General features: G+C 39.0%; 1 protein-coding gene across 1 annotated transcript in view; it reads right to left on the bottom strand.

Moving 5' to 3' along the window:
- Window positions 1-17,539, bottom strand: part of agrn (agrin) — a 187,808-nt gene that overhangs the window by 97,059 nt on the left and 73,210 nt on the right. The window contains exons 7-8 of the mRNA XM_015377825.1: window positions 2,782-2,979; window positions 2,336-2,536 (exon numbers count right to left, since the gene is read on the bottom strand). Coding sequence (XP_015233311.1) covers window positions 2,336-2,536; window positions 2,782-2,979 — 399 coding nt within the window. The remainder of the gene's footprint in view (window positions 1-2,335; window positions 2,537-2,781; window positions 2,980-17,539) is intronic.

Below are 17,539 nucleotides of genomic sequence, written 5' to 3'. Positions count from 1 at the left end.
GAAGTCCAACATTCTTTTCCTCATCTTTTCAAAATGAAATAGAGACCATTCCAGCTAAAACTGCCATGTTTGTTCTGCTTCAGCTTTTTGCCTCTGGTTAACGTATTTATGTCATACTTGTCACAGCAATTCATTTGGAAACCTTTCTGTATCGAGGAAAACGCATCAGCTGCAGATGTATTTTCAGGAGTTTGTGAATTCCGAAATCTTGCAATAATTAGTTTTGTTTACAAGGTAAGTTTAGAAGCCTTGTTTGGTCTAAATGGTCCCCTATGTAGAGTCCTACCAGTCCTTTAACCGACCGTCCACAATGCATTGTTTTATTCATATGAACAGTTTAGCAGGTCAATTTGCTCCATTTTTGTGGTGCACCAATCACTCCTCAATAATCAAAATTGAACACTTTCTTCTTCATCGGCTCAGTTCAGCAATTAGCGGATTACTGTACAGAAAAATCTGCATTATAACATTATCAATTATTATCTTTGTCATAACATCAACAAACTAAATTTACTTTGATGCACCTTCTGGCATAAAGACAATGTTTAAAGGGAAGTTTTACTTAGTTAGCAGAATTCTGACGGGTCAATTTTTAATTTACCTGAATTCAGTTTATTTATGTAGCTCCAATTCCCAAAACATGTCATCTCAAGGCACTTTAGTTAGACAATTCAATCAGATCAAACATTAAGATTGGTTAAAAATGTTCAACCTAAGTTAGACAAGCTGACTGCATCAACTCATTGACTTTATACTGTAGATATTGCCTCCTTCACTCAAGCAATGCCAGATTATTGTTTTTGTAAATCTACTTGCTATGACTTCCAGATCCTCAGAGGATTAGGATATCCTGGTATTTTACAGGCAAAAATGTCTTATTGCTGCATTTTTTAACCTTTAAATGAAATATAAACATCACAGCACAGAATTGTACTCTGAAGTACTGAAGTGTATTTTATCACTGTTTGTGTAACCATTCTGAGTAAACCAGCGATTGTTTAGAACAGGGGGACAGACCAATAACTGCTGTTAGGGTCTCTGGGGTTTGGCTGTTTTTCTGGTGTGAGTGAGCTTCCTGTCACAGAGAGGATCTTTGCGGAGAATACATCTCAATCAAGATGACTAGCGTGTATATAAGGAGGCAAAGGATCATCTCTCTACGCTGGATGGTTACCCCGACAGTATTCCAGCCAAAGACCTAAACCAGGAATATCTTTCTTGTTCAAATGGGTCTTTTTGTGAATCTTTAATAATGTGGACTCTGTTATTGTTCCAGACAACCAGTGAATCTCTTTATCTCTTTACCCGTTTGCAGCAGTTCTCAGTCTTCATCACCTGCCTATCTGCTTTCCAGTGCGACATCTCTTCCAAGTACCAACGCTCTCGGATCTCATTCACATTCTACTGGACCTTTGGGGCACAGCCTGCAAAGCCCACTGAGTTAACCCTTTATAGGGCACTCAGAGAAATACTTTGAAAATCAATATTTCAAGCCAATAGTGTTATTGGAATTCAATAGAAGACCTTATTACCTTTGTAACTTTCAATAAGTACATATATTTTGATGGCAAAAATGAATGTCAATGTAATAACAACAAACACCAACTTGCCCAAATATATTAAGAAAAATAACAAAGAAATTCATGAAAAACACTTACAATTTTTTTGGTTTATAAACCTATATATAATTGTTAATTAGGCTTATTAACTTTTAAACTTTTCAATTAGCTTTTTACCTTTTTTCTTGACTTGTTAACTTTTTTTTAACTTAATTTATAGTAGGTAATATAAATCAAGGGCTCATCTAATTGGTTAAATGACAAAATTGGCAACTTGCCCTGTAAATGGTTAACCTCTCCTTCATCTCTCAAGTACATCAAATCAGTCATCAGATGTCATCAACCAACTTGTTCCTGATCAGTCTGCTTTCTCCCCTCAGACCGACCAGAAAGTTACTGATCTGCTGCAGTTCCCCGCTTCAAGACTCTTGTTTGCATTTTATAAATATAACGTTAAAATTCACAGGTTCTCAATATGATTCTGTATGTGGGTAAAAAACGTACAAGCTAATGTGGCAACTGCAGCCTTTAAATAAAGCATCTATCTGGGGTTTGTTGATAAAACGTAAACATCCCAGGCTCCTGCTATAGTTCATGTTTCCCAGACTTTACAGAAACTTGTGTTGATATCAGATGCCTGACGAGCTGCCGGAGTTATTTCCGCATTCTAAAAATCCACAAACGACTGTACCACAGGTCAGTTGGGAAAGTTAATTACACCACTTCAATGGATGATTGGTTAACATAATTACAGCATTTCAAAGTCCATTTCCTACCTTCCTCGCAGCTGCCGGGCTTCGCCACATCAATTTTCATCTTCTGCGTGCAGGACGACCTGTGGAGCTCGCACTCGTTGTCGTAGGTGATGCCGTTACTGCCGCACACCGGAGAGGTGGCCTCGCCTGAGCACTGCGGGCACTCGCACTTCTTCTCCACACACCGGGCACCCCAGCTGCAGACGGTGCTGCCGCATGTTTCTGTAATGAGAGAGACCGTAAGGACCATCTCAGTCATTTAAATTAGATTTTATCCCCCATCAAACTGGTTTAGGGTTTAAGGTTTGTATCCTATATTTCATTTCCTGCTTTAATCCAGTGGGACTTAAAACATAAAGATCAGAAATCTTTCTGTAAGAGTCACGGTTTGTTTCTAACCCAAAAACAGAAAGCGTGACGAACTGAAATGACTGCTGACATGCTGCATGAGTGTTCATGTTACGTACTGCACTCTCCCTGGCTGACCACCCGCAGCTCCATCTGCTCCTTGCAGGAGCGCACATTCAGCTCACACTCGCTGCCGTAGGTGTGGCCGTCGCTGCCGCAAACTGGCTGGTGGGACTCGACACACTCGGACGGGCACACGCACAGACCGCTCTGGGCGTCACAGATCGCCCCGAAGGAGCAGTTGGTGCAAGATTCATCTGGAGAGAAAAACAAAAAGAAGGGTCAGGACTTACTATGCTGGAGTTTATGTGTGTGTGTGTGCAGCCACGGTGAAATTAGCACATAACTTCTTTTCTAACTTATGTTATCAATATGCAAATTCTAAAGCCTTACTTAGATTTTAATGATCCTTGAAAAATTCCTCAAGTGAAAGTGCAATTTTTTTGCCATTTTATCTTTCATTAGCTTCCAAACATTCATTCCGTACATATTAAAAAAAATCCTAATCAGCAGCGATATTAATATGTCATTAAGGACTTTCGGTAATGAAAAATACTGCTTGCTTTCGATTCTTTGGTAATTAGTGAAATAAGCTGATTCGGGCTGACATTTCAGATCTGTAAAAATCTAACAGTGCAACCTGCAAAAAAAAAATTAATAAATAAAAATAAAAAAGGCCCTTTAGCAGCAACTTGGGACCGGATCATAAATCAGCTTAATAAGTGTTTTTCATATTAGGTGATACTGAAGTGCTGACGAGTAAAATTAAAAAAATATAAAAGTGAGTTAAAAATTAAAATACTATATGAAGCCCAAACAGTGAGGTGATGTTTTTGGATGGTGCTGAAATAGTGAAGTTCCTGTGCGATTGTCAGGTTTCTGCCCTCTGCTTGGGTTTATTCTTAAGTTTTCTTTGTGTTCTGTGTCTTTGTAGTTATTTCTACAAGTGCTGAGTTCTTAAGTTACCCTCTGTTGCTCCCTTGTCCTTGTTTTCCTTTCCCCTTGGCTTCCTGCTAGTTGGTCTTGCTCACACCTGCTCCCAATCTGCCGACTGGGAGCGATTTGCTGGTTTGTTGTTTTGTTGCTTCCTCATCTCTGGTTCCCCACATGTGTTCTCCCTGACACTTTGCTTATCTGTATTTTGGTTCTCAGTATTTTTGTATTTCTGCCTCAGTTACTGTACCTACTAAATCTGCAAGACTCAACTCTGCCTCTTGATCTCTGCATTTGGGTCCTCAAAGCCCTCCACCCAACCGTGACATCAACATTACATCAGATTAATAAGAAATCAGCCAAGATATCAGGTAGAAAACTTTGAACTTCCTTTAAAACAGTTCCTCGTTTGGTACGATATTCAGATGACTAGAGGTCAACAATTCTTTGAAGCATGGGAATGTCCAGATTTCTCTCTATTCATGTCTGTATACCATAGATGTGAAGCTACTGGATGAATCTAGATCATGGCAGCAAAATCTTGTGTAACGTTTTACGTAGACTGGGAAATGATGGTAAACAAACCTTGGCTAATGTCGCTAATGCTACATCCATGTGAACATACAAACACAAGTCATATTCATGTGTGTACCCTTGAGGAATAAATGGGTTGTCAGAGTTGCTGTCATGACCAGATAACTGCAGGTGTGCTTCCTTCACACCTGCCACCCATCTTCTCATCATCTGGACTTTATTATCAGCCAGTTTCTCATTGCCGAGTTTGACCCATGTGGTCACCTGGATCACTTAGAGCTTCCTGAGTATCTTTGATGCTTTTCTTGAGAACAAACCACCTAACTGCAGAATTGTCTTGTTTTTTCTCATTAAAAGCTGCTTTGACATTGCCTGCCAAGGCACACCTGTCTACTTTCTAACACACCCATTCAGCTGGAAGCTTCATTCAGAGCTATTCTTTCCCACTCCTAATGGCTTCATTACTGCTCCAACCAGTAAGGCCTCTTTACCTTCATCTTCTCAAATTGACTCGTTATTTTTTTTCTATTTCACCACTGAATCTCCTCCTCAGTGACCTGCGCCCTATTTGGAGCACAGCACATGCATAAAACCTGCATTGTGAGGCATAATCAGACCTGTACAGAAATATGACAACATAAACACAGATTCTATAAAATACAGTCTGCGATTAGCAAATTCTTTGTCAAGCAGACATAGACACTGATAGACCTCTGTGAGAGAGCGGCCATCTTGGATCAGATCAAGCTGCAATCAGAGAGAATACACATAGTTTGAGTGTGAACTGTGAGCTGATTTCCAGATAAATTGGCTGAATGAGAACGTCAACATATCAGGGGCTACATGGGAACAAAAGATTAATATAAATGTTTTAATTTAATAAATAATTTAGATTTTGTACTTGTACTTACATTTGTATTCTCTAAATGATCATGCAGTGTGGCGCTGCAAGCTTGCAGCATGTACCATACAAACACCTCTGGATTCTGCATAAGTACTAGGACGAACTAGAAAAACCACAGGGTGTATTAAAGCTGCAGGCGTTGTGTCTGTGCATTGCATTTCTGTGCAGAACATGCATACATTAAGAATAAATCTTCCTTTACTGGCATCCCTAACAGTTACTGTAACTTGTACATCCATTCAAATGTTTGCTTTATTATTTCAGGTTGTTCAAGAGTGTCAAGAAACACCAGAATAGTGACCTGTGACTCGCAAGGGTGTAGCCAAAGCACTGAAGTCACTCCTTAAAATCAGAAAACCAGGAGAACATACAATTCAAAATGGAGTAGATGTGTCTTTAACTTTATAGGTGAGGAAATGGTTACAGCTACTGGTTGGCATTAAAAGGTATAGTGGAAGATGTTCTTTTTCTGGGTGGATCATCAAAAATAAGTGGTCCTCCTAACTGTCAATCATTCTGGTGATATGTTTATGAAAGGCCATCCTACGTGAGTCTGACATGGTGGAGAAATTGCAAATAATTTTCGGAAAGTAAGTTTGTATCAGCGATGCAAACAGCGACTTTTAAACAGCACTTTTAAACTCGTCCGCGTTTAATAAGTGTTCACTCTTGTGAACAAGGTTGTGCAATTGTTTTTTTAAAGTGGAGAGGGTGGGTCTTTTCAGAAATCTGCAAAAATCCTCCACTATTCCTTTAATATAAGTGGTTTAACTGCGAGAAAAGAAGCTGCATGAAGGTTGAACAGATTTTTTTCCACACACAGGGACTGTTTTCAGCTTGCCATACTGTAAACAAAGATGCCAAAACATGCAAAGACTAAAAAAATTCACCTAACTGATAAGATTACTCCCAACTATATTGTTTTTCAATGAGATCTAATGAACCAATAAGATATGATAAAGTAGCAGACCTATCAAATAAAACATAAAGGCTTTTTGGAAAAAAAAAAACTCTGCTTAACAAATTATCTGCTGGGGAAGTAGGGCTTAAAGGAATGATGGATAGATGGCTTCCATTACTTGAAGCACCAAAAGATCCTTTTCCAGGAAGTTAAATAACTGAACAGATATAAACTTTGAAAAGAGAGAGAGGAGGATTCAGGAAGAACATCTCTCTCTGTAGTACTCCATTATACAGCCTTTATGGGAGGCTGGTCAGAATCTCAAGCCATTCCTGTGAAAAAGCCGCATGAGAGCCCGGCTGCAGTCTGCCAAGTAACACTTACAGCGTTCTAAAAGCACCAAGGAAAAAGATTCTCTGGATTGATGAGACGAGAATTGAATGCTTTGGCCTGAATGCCAATTGCTGTATCTGTTGAGAGCCAGCTACAGCCCATCACCTGGCTACACCAGCCCTGTGGGGAAACGTCGTGCCAGCAATGGTTTTTCTGTAGATGCTTCAAAGCTGCAGGTACTGGGAAATAAGTCAGACATGAGTGAGAGAGTAACACTCTCAAAGCTGTATTTGCAAGTTTGTTGAGTTGAAATCATCTTCCCGACAATATTCAGTAAATTTCCCTTCCAAACTCTATTTTGAAAACAGCAGATAATGGTTATATTTCTTCTATATTATTCTTCAAAACAAAATAGAAGGAAGCTATTGTATTCTTTATAATATGTCAGGATCCTTTCATGTATCAGGAAATGAGTTTTCAATGTAAGGGAGCATTAGGACAGAACCAGTCAGGCCCCATGGGGGAAGAAGATGTTGCAGACCGAAGTGAAAACACCGTTCTCTCTGATACCAATTACAACTCAAGGACTGCATTAGCTTAGCTCCCTATCACAATCAATTACTGTGCAGCCTAATAACTACTGATGACTTAGCTCTAATTGAGAGAAGTGAGGCTGCCCACTGCAACCTTCCATGTCATTAATCTGTTTATAACTCCTTCAGTCTTTCACTTCCTCCATCTAATCATCTAATGCTGACATCCTCCCTTTTCTCTGACTAAAAGCCTGGACTCGGCTCTAGTTAAGCCAGCATGTAATCTCACTACGTGTCTATTTGGAAAAAAAATATTGCTTCTTTTTAATCACACTCTTTTAAAAAATACATCCTAAATTTAAAAGAGATGCTTGGAGAATATTTCTAAAAAAGATGATGGTTGTGCCAGCTTAATCATTCAGCTATCAGACTGATAAACTAGTACACTGTATAGTAATAGCCACTCAAAAGTTCCTGACTATCTTGATTGGCCCTTGGCTGGTCATTTGCTCACCACCTACAATTCCTTTTTAAACATCAATCTTTGTATCAAAATATTCTTTATGTCATGATTTTAGGACATTAAAATCTAAAGAGAAGTGCCTTCTCCTGTTCAGACCCTGTAATTCAGTGAAAGGCTGGAGTCAGAGTAAAACAATATGCAAGAAGGTTCTGGGGTCTTTCTGCATGGAGTTTGCATGTTCTCCCTGAGCATGCGTTGGTTCTCTCCGGGTACTCCGGCTTCCTCCCACAGTCCAAAAACATGACTGTTAGGTCAATTGACTTCTCTAGATTCTCCTTAGGTGTGTGCGTGAATGGTTGATTGTCCTGTTTGTCTCAGTGTTGCCCTGTGATGGACTGGTGACCTGTCCAGGGTCTACCCCGCCTCTTGCCCGTAAACAGCTGGAGATAGACACCAGCACCCCTCGCGACCCGAAAATTGATGAGAATGGATGGGTCACTCCAGTGAATGGACGTTGGAGGGGATTTTGCTGGGAGTTGCAGGGAAGTGGTCTGCCATTAGGCTGGCATTTGACGGGAAGGGCCACACTGGAAAAAATCTAAATCTAGTCATTGTTTCTTAAAATAAGTGCATTTGTTTTGGATTGTGGAGGTAAAAAAGACATTTTGCCAATGGAACGAGACAATTTACACTTAAGATAAGAAAACACAATCACATTGTCTTAGTTCACGTTGATATTATCTAAGAGTACAAATGCTCATTCCATTGGCAAGCTATCTAATTTACCTACTCAAATTAAGGGTAAATACACTTTGGAAATTTTTACTTATTTCTAGATCGTTTTTCCATTGCATTTTGAATGGCTGCTACTGTAAATGTACTTTCACACTACTTTCTGGTTTAAACCAGATCAAAAAAGTTTGGCCTATCGTTGCCCTAGTAGCTTGGTTGCTAACTAAAGTTGCAAAAATGCAGTTTGAATTAAACGGAGCAGGTTTTTCTCTATAAATATAAAAGAACATGAAACAAAGAATTTAATTACATGTCTTATTACCCCAAACATACGCGAGTACTTGCTCGGTGAAAGTGTCATCGATGCTAAATGCTAACTGTTAGCAATGACTGAGGTTTCTCATTGTTTCCTCTTATAACTAAAATAAATCTGGTTGTCTCTATCTAAAACGTTCAAGTTTTATATTTATTTATATTTCTTTATAGTTCTTACAAAGATTGACCTAACAACCATTCTTTGAACAATTGTAGATTTATCTGACAAACTGGGGATTATCTAGAAAGTTCTCAGAACAGATATAAATACCTTCCTGTCTCACCCTTACAAGTGTTTTAGAGACATTGTGTTTAAAAAACCTTTCTGTTGGAGCTTTCTGTCCCCAAAATAAATAAACCTAAAATATACGCTTCTGTAAAATAGGCTTGCTTTGGCCGTGGCTCTTCTGAGGTCGTCGCAGCTATAAATCAGGAAGGTGAGTGTTGTCCTTTATCAGGCTCTGTGTCCTGATAGCAGCCTCTCGCTCTTTTTTTTTTTTTATCAGCTCCTTCCTCTGGTGCCTGGCTCTCCGTGCTGCCTGATACTCCAGACAAATGTGTCTCTGACAGGAAAAAAAAAAGGTGAGGTGCAGTTCAAAGCCAGAAGAACATGGGGAATTGTCGTCATTACAGATAGAGTTAAGAAGTCCATTTTTTGCTCTCTCATTCTCTCATTCTGAAGTCTTTCTCATCACTTTTTTGGTTCCAGGAAGAAAACTCTCTACCTGTTTTTGAACTGTGATAAAGTCAGGGTTGCAACATTAGGCCACTCAGACGGCATCATAAGGAGTAGGAAGCATCCAAGGGTTTTTGTCCTAATGCTTGGTAGCAAAATTGCTCACTACCAAGGCTGAATTTCTTAATTGGATCCCCTCAAGTGAAGCGGCGGCCAAGCAGTTAGAGCATAGAGCTTGGAGTTCTATCCCCACTCCCACAGACTGCCACTCTAGGTTCCTGAGCAAACGACCCTTAACCCCACACTGCTCCCTGGGCGCTCCACAATGGCAGCCCACTGCTCCGCAAAAGGATGGGTTAAATGCCGAAGAAAATATCTCCAATGTGATATCAAAAAAGTTCAATTATGATGATATTAAATGCCAAAAAAAACAACAACAATCGATTGGTAATTGATTTACCAATTGATTTGTTAAATTTAGTTTTAGATTCAAGATATAGGAAATGTCAATACTTGCATAAAAAAGACAGAATTAATGTACAATTATTTTAGATTTAGGGAAAAAGTTTGATTAGCAAAACCATCACTCGTTCTAAAAGGAGGGGCTCTCCTCCACTAATGCAAAACCCACCAAAGACAATGCACACATTTTTACAAGCTGCAAACCAGAGTATAATAAATATATACTGCAGATTTATGGACTTATTTTCAATTTGTGCAACAGTCTGAATGTAAATCAGAGAGAATGGGCAATCAAACAAGGTAACCTGTATTTTCCAGCCAATGTAAGCCTCTGGACAGTTACTGGCTGAAAGATTTGGATATGCCTTAGTTACATAAAGATGGGCTGAGTATTAAGCACGCTTTCATTGGCCAAATACTGGAGCCGGCACAGCGAGCACTGGCACTCACCTCTGTGGAGATGGGATGCTATCTGTGCTGCAGACAAGTAGGAGGAGATGTGGTGTGCAGACTGCCTCTAAGTTTTATATTCCTAAAGATACATTTATATTAAAGATAAAAGACTACCAACAAAAACGATGGTCTTCTATAGAGCAGGTGATGAGTGGAGTTCAGAGGCAGTGTTCAGGGTTTCTGGGTGGTTCAGCTGTCCAATATAATATCAAAGTAATGTGAAAATCTTTGTTTCAAGCAAATATATCATTGCGCAGCCACTCTGAGTTTTGCTTATTTACTTAGACGGCTGTGTTGATTTTAAGATCGGAGTTGTTTTTCAATGGTTTTACATGAATCCCCTTTTTAAAAATATCTTAACAAAACCCTTGAATAAGCCTCTTTTCCCAAACAATCATAACTTTTTTTGTTGTTTTTACTTTCCTAAAAAGATTCAACATTTAATCCCCTGCATTGTAGAGCTAAGCCTCTGCTGTGGTTTGCCTTTAGATGCCAGAGTGAGGAATAGGGGCAGGTTGGTATAAAAAGTGCCCTTGAAAGGATGAGGGATTGACTCACTGAGGAGGCAGGGGGGGAAAAGAGCCCGCAGCTTTACAGCATTCTGCTGATATTCTTAGTGGGGACAGGCCTGAATTGGAGCTGAGGGGGTACGGGAGAGGTATTACCTCAGGATTAAGCAGAAAGAAGTAGGGTTGTTTGTGTTTTGAAGGCTTGTGAGCACGGCTGGGCGATAACAACTCCCCTGTCGATGCCTGCCTGGCTGTACACTATTAACTCTGCCCCCCGCTTGATTCGCTCCTCCTCATCTTATTCACCTTCATCTCCTTCCCTCCCAACATTTATCTATCCCTCCTTCCTCCGTCCTCCTTTCACTCTCTCTCTCATTCAGCCACTCATCCTGGTGTGACCTACATTTTTTCACTCAGCTGAGAATATCATTTCCAACACCTGTGGGAGCAGAAAGAAAAAAGAAAACAGGAAGTTTTTTTCTTTTTGTCCAATGATCCAGGTGGCTAGGCCTTCATCCGTTTGCATCAAGTCATGCAAGTGGCAGCTTTTTTAGGGGCTTTGTCTATTAACTCAATGAACTTTTTTCCTGCCCGGCTGGCGAGAACACCAACTGCTCCAACGCAGGAGAGGGAATCTACGAATAATACCAAATGTCATTCATACTGCTATCAGGTTGCACCTGAGCCATATAGATAACCACTATTTTTCCACGCCGCGGGGAAGGAAATGAAATTACAGCAGGGCCCATGAGAGCCTATGGGAAGCCAAACACAAACCCCCAACATTAACAGCTCCTGAGATCAGACTCAGGAGTCTCAGAGGCAGAAATACGACAGCTCAAACTTTATACGCAATTTGGTTTGTTGATAGGAAATACAAACATACCACCAAGCCATGCGCCTGCCTTTTTGTGGCACTGACTGATAGGGGTGTGGGAAAAAATGTATTTAGTAATATATTGTGATTTACGGCTGCCTGATATAAGAAAGATTCCTTAGTTCCTAATTTCAATTAAAAAAAATTAAACATTTAACATGAAACAATGAGGGAGATGGGCTACCTCTGCACCGCCACTCTGGCAGATAGGCCACCCCTACCGTATCATAAAGCGACCAAAGATTTTAGTCCAAATGCTTGGTAGCAAAATGTCTCACTACCAAGGGTGTGACTCAGTTAGGAGGCAGCAGAGGCGCTCCTAAAAAATGCAATTTCTAATTACAGTAGATCACCTCAAATGCAAAAGAAAATTTGATTTACATTCAGTTAAATTTAGTTTTAGATTTAAGATTTATGAAAAACCAATACTGGTTAAACAACTAACACAGGCAACAGGCATGAAAACTGCTGTTTATAAAAAAAGATCCAAATTAATGTATATAATATTAGATTTACAGAAAAAGTTTGATTAGTAAAACTTCGATTAGTAAAATCGTGCCTCAATGAGACCTCGTGAAAATTGAGTAGAAGAAAAAACTTATGGGAAAAGATGAACCAGTAACAGGGATGGCAGTAGCTGCTTTAAACAGAGTGGACTGAGAATGGAGTCATTGCACCACGGGCATTATAGATGGGCAACCCCTGTCTCAATGCTTCTCTCAAGCAAATATTGAAAACATCAGTAGCATCTAACCTGGGCAAACGAGGACAAGATTTAGTTAAAGGTCAGTCGTTACTTCAGATAAAAGTAAAGTTTTGATTTAATGGTGAAATCAAGGTTTCAGAACTTAAACCCTAAATCGTCTTCTTGTATTTTCGCTCATCCAGGATGAGCATGTGGTGACAGGAGATATTCACAAGCATTCTGTTGTTAACTCTTCAGCAATTCCTCACACCAAGCATGCATGCAGTGACAGTGGAGAGGAAAAACTCCCTTTTAACAGGAAGAAACCTGTAGCAGAACCAGGCTCTATGTGAGCGGCCATCTACTGGGGGTTCAAGGACTAAGAAGTAGGCAAACAACAAACAAATAGTAGAAACAGTGATTGATAAAAACTTTCTATTTCATAAAACATGTATATAAACCATCGTCACAGGTGGCTTGGTCTGAGGAAGAAACATTTCAGCAGACAAGCTCTGAGACAATTTACATATCAAAGGGATGAAAGAGATCTCATCAAAATAATCACAGTAGAAAATGAAACCATAGCTTTGACTAGGAGAGAAACAGGACCACACACTATAAACCAGCAAAACTCCATCATCTATAACTAAAGGTTGTTGATGGCAACAGCTCAGCTGATATTTCTCTCCTGGATGGTGTCACAGTCATATAATAAAAAATACATCTATGATCTATAATTGTAATAAATGATAAAAGTTGTATTTTATTCATTATTCAAGTCTTTTACCTTTACCATATTTAAATAGGATCACAGTTTTTCTCTGCTAGGTCTGAGGTTTCCAGAGCTGCAAATCTTTTGGTTCACATAATATATCATACAACAAACTTTTGACTTGTTTCTTTTGTTTGGTGCCCTGGTCCCACCATGTCCCCCCGGTAAATCTGGGCTAGAACCACCACACGCCGCATGGATACAGAAACTAATGCAAAAAGTGTCCTAAGCAAGTATTTAGATTATGGAAATTAATTTTCATTTTAGAAGCCTTACATTCAATAAATCTTTTTATTTCAGATGATATAATATTTAAATTTTCTGAGACACAGAATTCAATAACCTCTAAGCGATAAGCATCACAATTACAAGATATAAAAGGGTTGAATTATTTCACGCAATGTGGAAAAACATTAGATTTTCTTTCTTACAGAGAGACAAAAAAACTCTTTTTTTCATGAAACTCTTTACCAGAAGAAAAACTAGTTTGATATCTTTTATGGTTTTTTTGGAAATGAACCAACGTTAATAAAATGGCACCATGTGTGGACCATACAACGCTGAATATGAGCAGAGAAAAAAAAACATTCCTTAAATGCTTAACACCATCTGCTGCAACACCCTTCTGCTCCATAAAAAGTGTATTACTGATTGGAAGCGTCCGGTATAATTGGCTGAGATAAAAGCTTAAGTCAGTGGGCTGTTATGGCACCGAATGGAGCCCAGCAAAGCTGTGCAAACAGCTCAGACATAACCTACATTATCATCCCCATCATTCCTGGGCCGGGCTTGCCAAGCACAAGCCGGTGCCTCGGCATTTTTATGGCACCCCAGAGCGGATGGAAGGCACGCTCCTGTGGGAGCCAGGAACCATCCGCTGCGTCTGATTCTAAATAAAGACCATCCGTTGCCACAAAGGGAGGCGTGACGGAGGGATCCACCTGAGGCGCTACCTGCCAAATGGACTCAACTCGCCTTTACACCAACCAGACAACGTTTTGGTCCATTTCTCACTGGCGTACATGCTGTTTTTCCATCTAAAGAGACCCGGGGTGGGAAGATGACGGATCCGATGCTTGAAATCCACAGAGGGCTTCCATAACAGCCAGCTCTGTCATCTGCAAGGCCCAGGAAAAACTCAGACTGCTACTTAGATTAGTTTGCACAGGGAAGCTCAGGACTGAAGAATGTTTGCATGATTGAGACAAGAAAGAAATTTAGATATTGGTTTTTCTGCTACAGTTACTGTTCAGAACAGCAGAGCCCTGCTAATTGTAGGTATTATGGTCTAAAAAACATGCATAAAATAAACACAGTGCTGAAAATGTGAGTCTGGGAGGTAGATGGGAGATTTGGGTAATAGAGATAATGACTGCTGCTTTGCTTTGTACTGTACGTGTGTGAGAAAATAAAATGGCTTGACTGTATACGGAAGAAAATACTACATCATCCGAGCCCATGGCTCTCAATATGGCATTAAGTCATCAAGAGTATTCACTAAGTGGGTTTAGCAGGCTGTAAAAATCTGCCCATATGGCTGCGTGCCTGCATGGTGGTTAAGAAGATATTTTTAACACTTGAAGCTCCGCTGTTGCTGGTGTACTAATGACTAGCTGATACTTCAACACCACAAGACAAAGCCAAGTGACTCATGTAGCCAATTACAGACAAGTAGGCTCCACACTTGGTTGGCAGCAAAGTGCATCCTCACTTAAAGGTCGAAACAGGCAAATTGGAGTCTGGGTAATGGTATACAGGAGCTGAAGCAGAGCACTGTGGAATAGATGAAAAGCCACGGACCAGTGATCAGGGTGTTCCTCTGTGTTTTAAAGTATTGTTTGGACTTTGTTGGTTGTGAAATTGGCACCAGGGATTCATACAAGCATAAAACTATTTTTTTGTTTACTGTTAATGACTGCGAATTAATATTTACAACCTAACAGATGTGTTGTTAGAAAAATGGGTTGTCTAAAATCCATTTTCCCTACCTTTTAGGTTATGATTCATACAGTTTGAGAAAATAATATCAACAAGGTCATGTTGGAGTATTGTACCTGTTCTAACCAGGTCTGTAAATAATTTTTTTTTTTTTCACGGCAGCTCCTGTTCTCCTGTTTTCTTTTTTTTTTTTTACTTCATTGTTGAATCGTAAAGCAGATATGTTGTTTTAATTCAAGTTTCTCAGTTAGGGTCAATATATTCTCTGAAAAATGAGTCATGTTTTCCCAGAAGTGGGACTCATTCATTTATTACGCTTGGTTAAACCCTTTTTCTTTGCTGCCTGTTTTTTGTTATGTTGGGTTAGATTTGTTTGAATTTTCTTTACAAAGATTTGAAATGAATGAGTTAATGAAAATAAAAAATATCCTTGATGTATACAGTAATTATATGTCATCCTTGTTGAATCAAAGAAAACAATCTACTGAATCTCATCTTACAGGAAATTTAACGTTGATTTAACTAACTTCATTTAAATCAAAAACCAACCCAGTTTTTTCTCTTTTTTCTATTCAGCTATTAATAAAAAACACAAAAACCTTTATTGAAATGGAAGACTGCTTTACAATCCTGACCATTAAAATCCAACATGGCTGCCATAGCTACAACGGTGTAGCTATGGCAGCGATTTATTGTCCTATCTTTTAAAACCTCACTCTCATTATTGTCAGGCTCTGTTGATAAACATATCAACTAAGAAGACATTCTATGCAGTTAGCATCTAATGCTAGTAGTATCTAGAAGCACATGCTAACCAAGCTAGCTTGGTAACAGAGTAGAACGTTTAGTAGGCCACATTTATTGGAACTAGTGGTAAAGTTGTCTAAAAAAAAAAGGCCAAAATTAGTTAACATTTTAATGCAGTAGTTCAATGAAATTGTTAGAAAAGTTTAACTTTTAAATTAAAGCTTTTTTCTTTCAACCTAAGAAGACATAGTTAGAAGATAAATTGGTTTCAGAGTAATTAGCACCGCAGCTGTTCTTGATTTAGACTTAACAAGGCTGGAGGCAGGTCGTAGGGAATCCTGGGTCCCCTCCTGTGATCGCTTTTCATCTTACTGCAAATTGAACACTTGCTGTTTTTAAGTCCTCTCTTAAAAGACATTTTTCTACTCGGCATTTTACTGGACATTTTTTTTTATTTTATTACACTGTCACAAGTACAGAGCAACAATGTTAACTCTTTGAATTGACCCATCCCATTGGGGATCAGCGGGCTGTCATTGTATGACGCCCGGGGAGCAGGAGGTTAAGGGTCTTTGTTCACGGACATTGGCGGTTCTAGACAGGGGCCAACAGGGGCCAGTGCCCTTGTAGATAATGTCCTGGTCCCTGTTATGGCCCCTGTTCCGAAGACATAATACTAAAAGAATTTCTAATGGTGATATTTGCAGAACAGACATGGTTACTGATAGGTCCTTTGGATCTATTTCATTTTTTTCTTTAAAAAAATCTGTTTTTGCTAATTATTTAAAAACAATAAGGTGAAAGCTTCAGTGGTATTAAGATAGGGTCCCAGTTTTCATCTGCTAAATGTTTTTTTTCTAAACAAATAAAAAAAGATACTGTAATTTTTTCGGCTGAAATGATACATTTTCTTGAGTTCTAATTCTGATTTTTATGGAAAACAGTAATTTTAACTTTAAGTTTAAAAATATATAAAATTCCTAAATTATGCATATACTGTATATTTACCTAATGTTCCAAATAAGAGCTATATGTCTTTTACATATCTATATAGCTAAAGTTGCCAAGGGATTTTCATTTTGCTTTTTAACGATAATCCAAATGAACATTTTCAAGCCAAAAATAAATATTTTCATTTGGAAGACATATTATTTGAATTAAACCTAATTGAATGGAAATTTAACTTCATGCAGTTCTCTTAATATATTTGAATCCCTTGCCCTGTGTTTTTGCTTCATGCTTTTCTGTGCCCCCATGGAAACACGGTGCCCCCCGTCCTCCTGGAACATTTGGTCTAGAACCGCCACTGCTCTGGGACCCAGAGTGGCAGTCTGTGGGAGTGGGGCTCAAACTCAAAACCTCAGGATTACACGCTCTATGCCCTAACCACTAGCCTGCCACTCCCTCAAACTGGGCCGCCAGATGTTGCTTCCTATTCATCTTCTTTTACTCTTTTATTTGATCAATTTAAATATTTAATTCTTTTTTTTATTTTGTCCTTCAAAACAATGAAAAACTGTTGTGGTATTTAAGTTAGATCTGCTAATCATAAATTTGTTTTATTGGCTTTATGTGTAGAGCACTTTAGAAACAGCGTTGTTTTTAAAGTGCTTTATAAATAAGGCTTCATTGTGTCGTAATAATACTGGTCTTCTGGGGAGTGAGATGTTTGCTGTACCATTACTGGATTTATTTGGGAAAAAACTCAGACGTAATTCTAACTCTAAAACAAATCTGTTTGTAAAGATTGTTCCTGCAGCACAGTTATTTTTTTGATGTACTGGAAATAAAATAAGTCAGAAAAAACTTTCACAGACTACATGCTCACTTTTTTTGGAAATTGTGTGTAACAGAAAATGTCACACTCTCTCAGCGTCTGTCATTTATCAGCCTTTGGTGCCGGGTTGCCATGGCAACAATATCAACAACAGGGAAGAAACCCACATTCGCATATACACGCAAAGAAGTTAAACTCCACCCACACACTGTATTCAACGCACCAAAAGTAATAAAAAAACGAATTAAAACATGAAGAATTGTTTTAGCTGGA

This window comes from Cyprinodon variegatus, unplaced genomic scaffold (genome assembly GCF_000732505.1).
Source record: "Cyprinodon variegatus isolate N-32 unplaced genomic scaffold, C_variegatus-1.0 Scaffold159, whole genome shotgun sequence".
Taxonomy (NCBI): Eukaryota; Metazoa; Chordata; class Actinopteri; order Cyprinodontiformes; family Cyprinodontidae; genus Cyprinodon; species Cyprinodon variegatus.
Note: the sequence above shows the minus strand (reverse complement) of the source record. Positions and strands in the feature narration are given on the sequence as shown.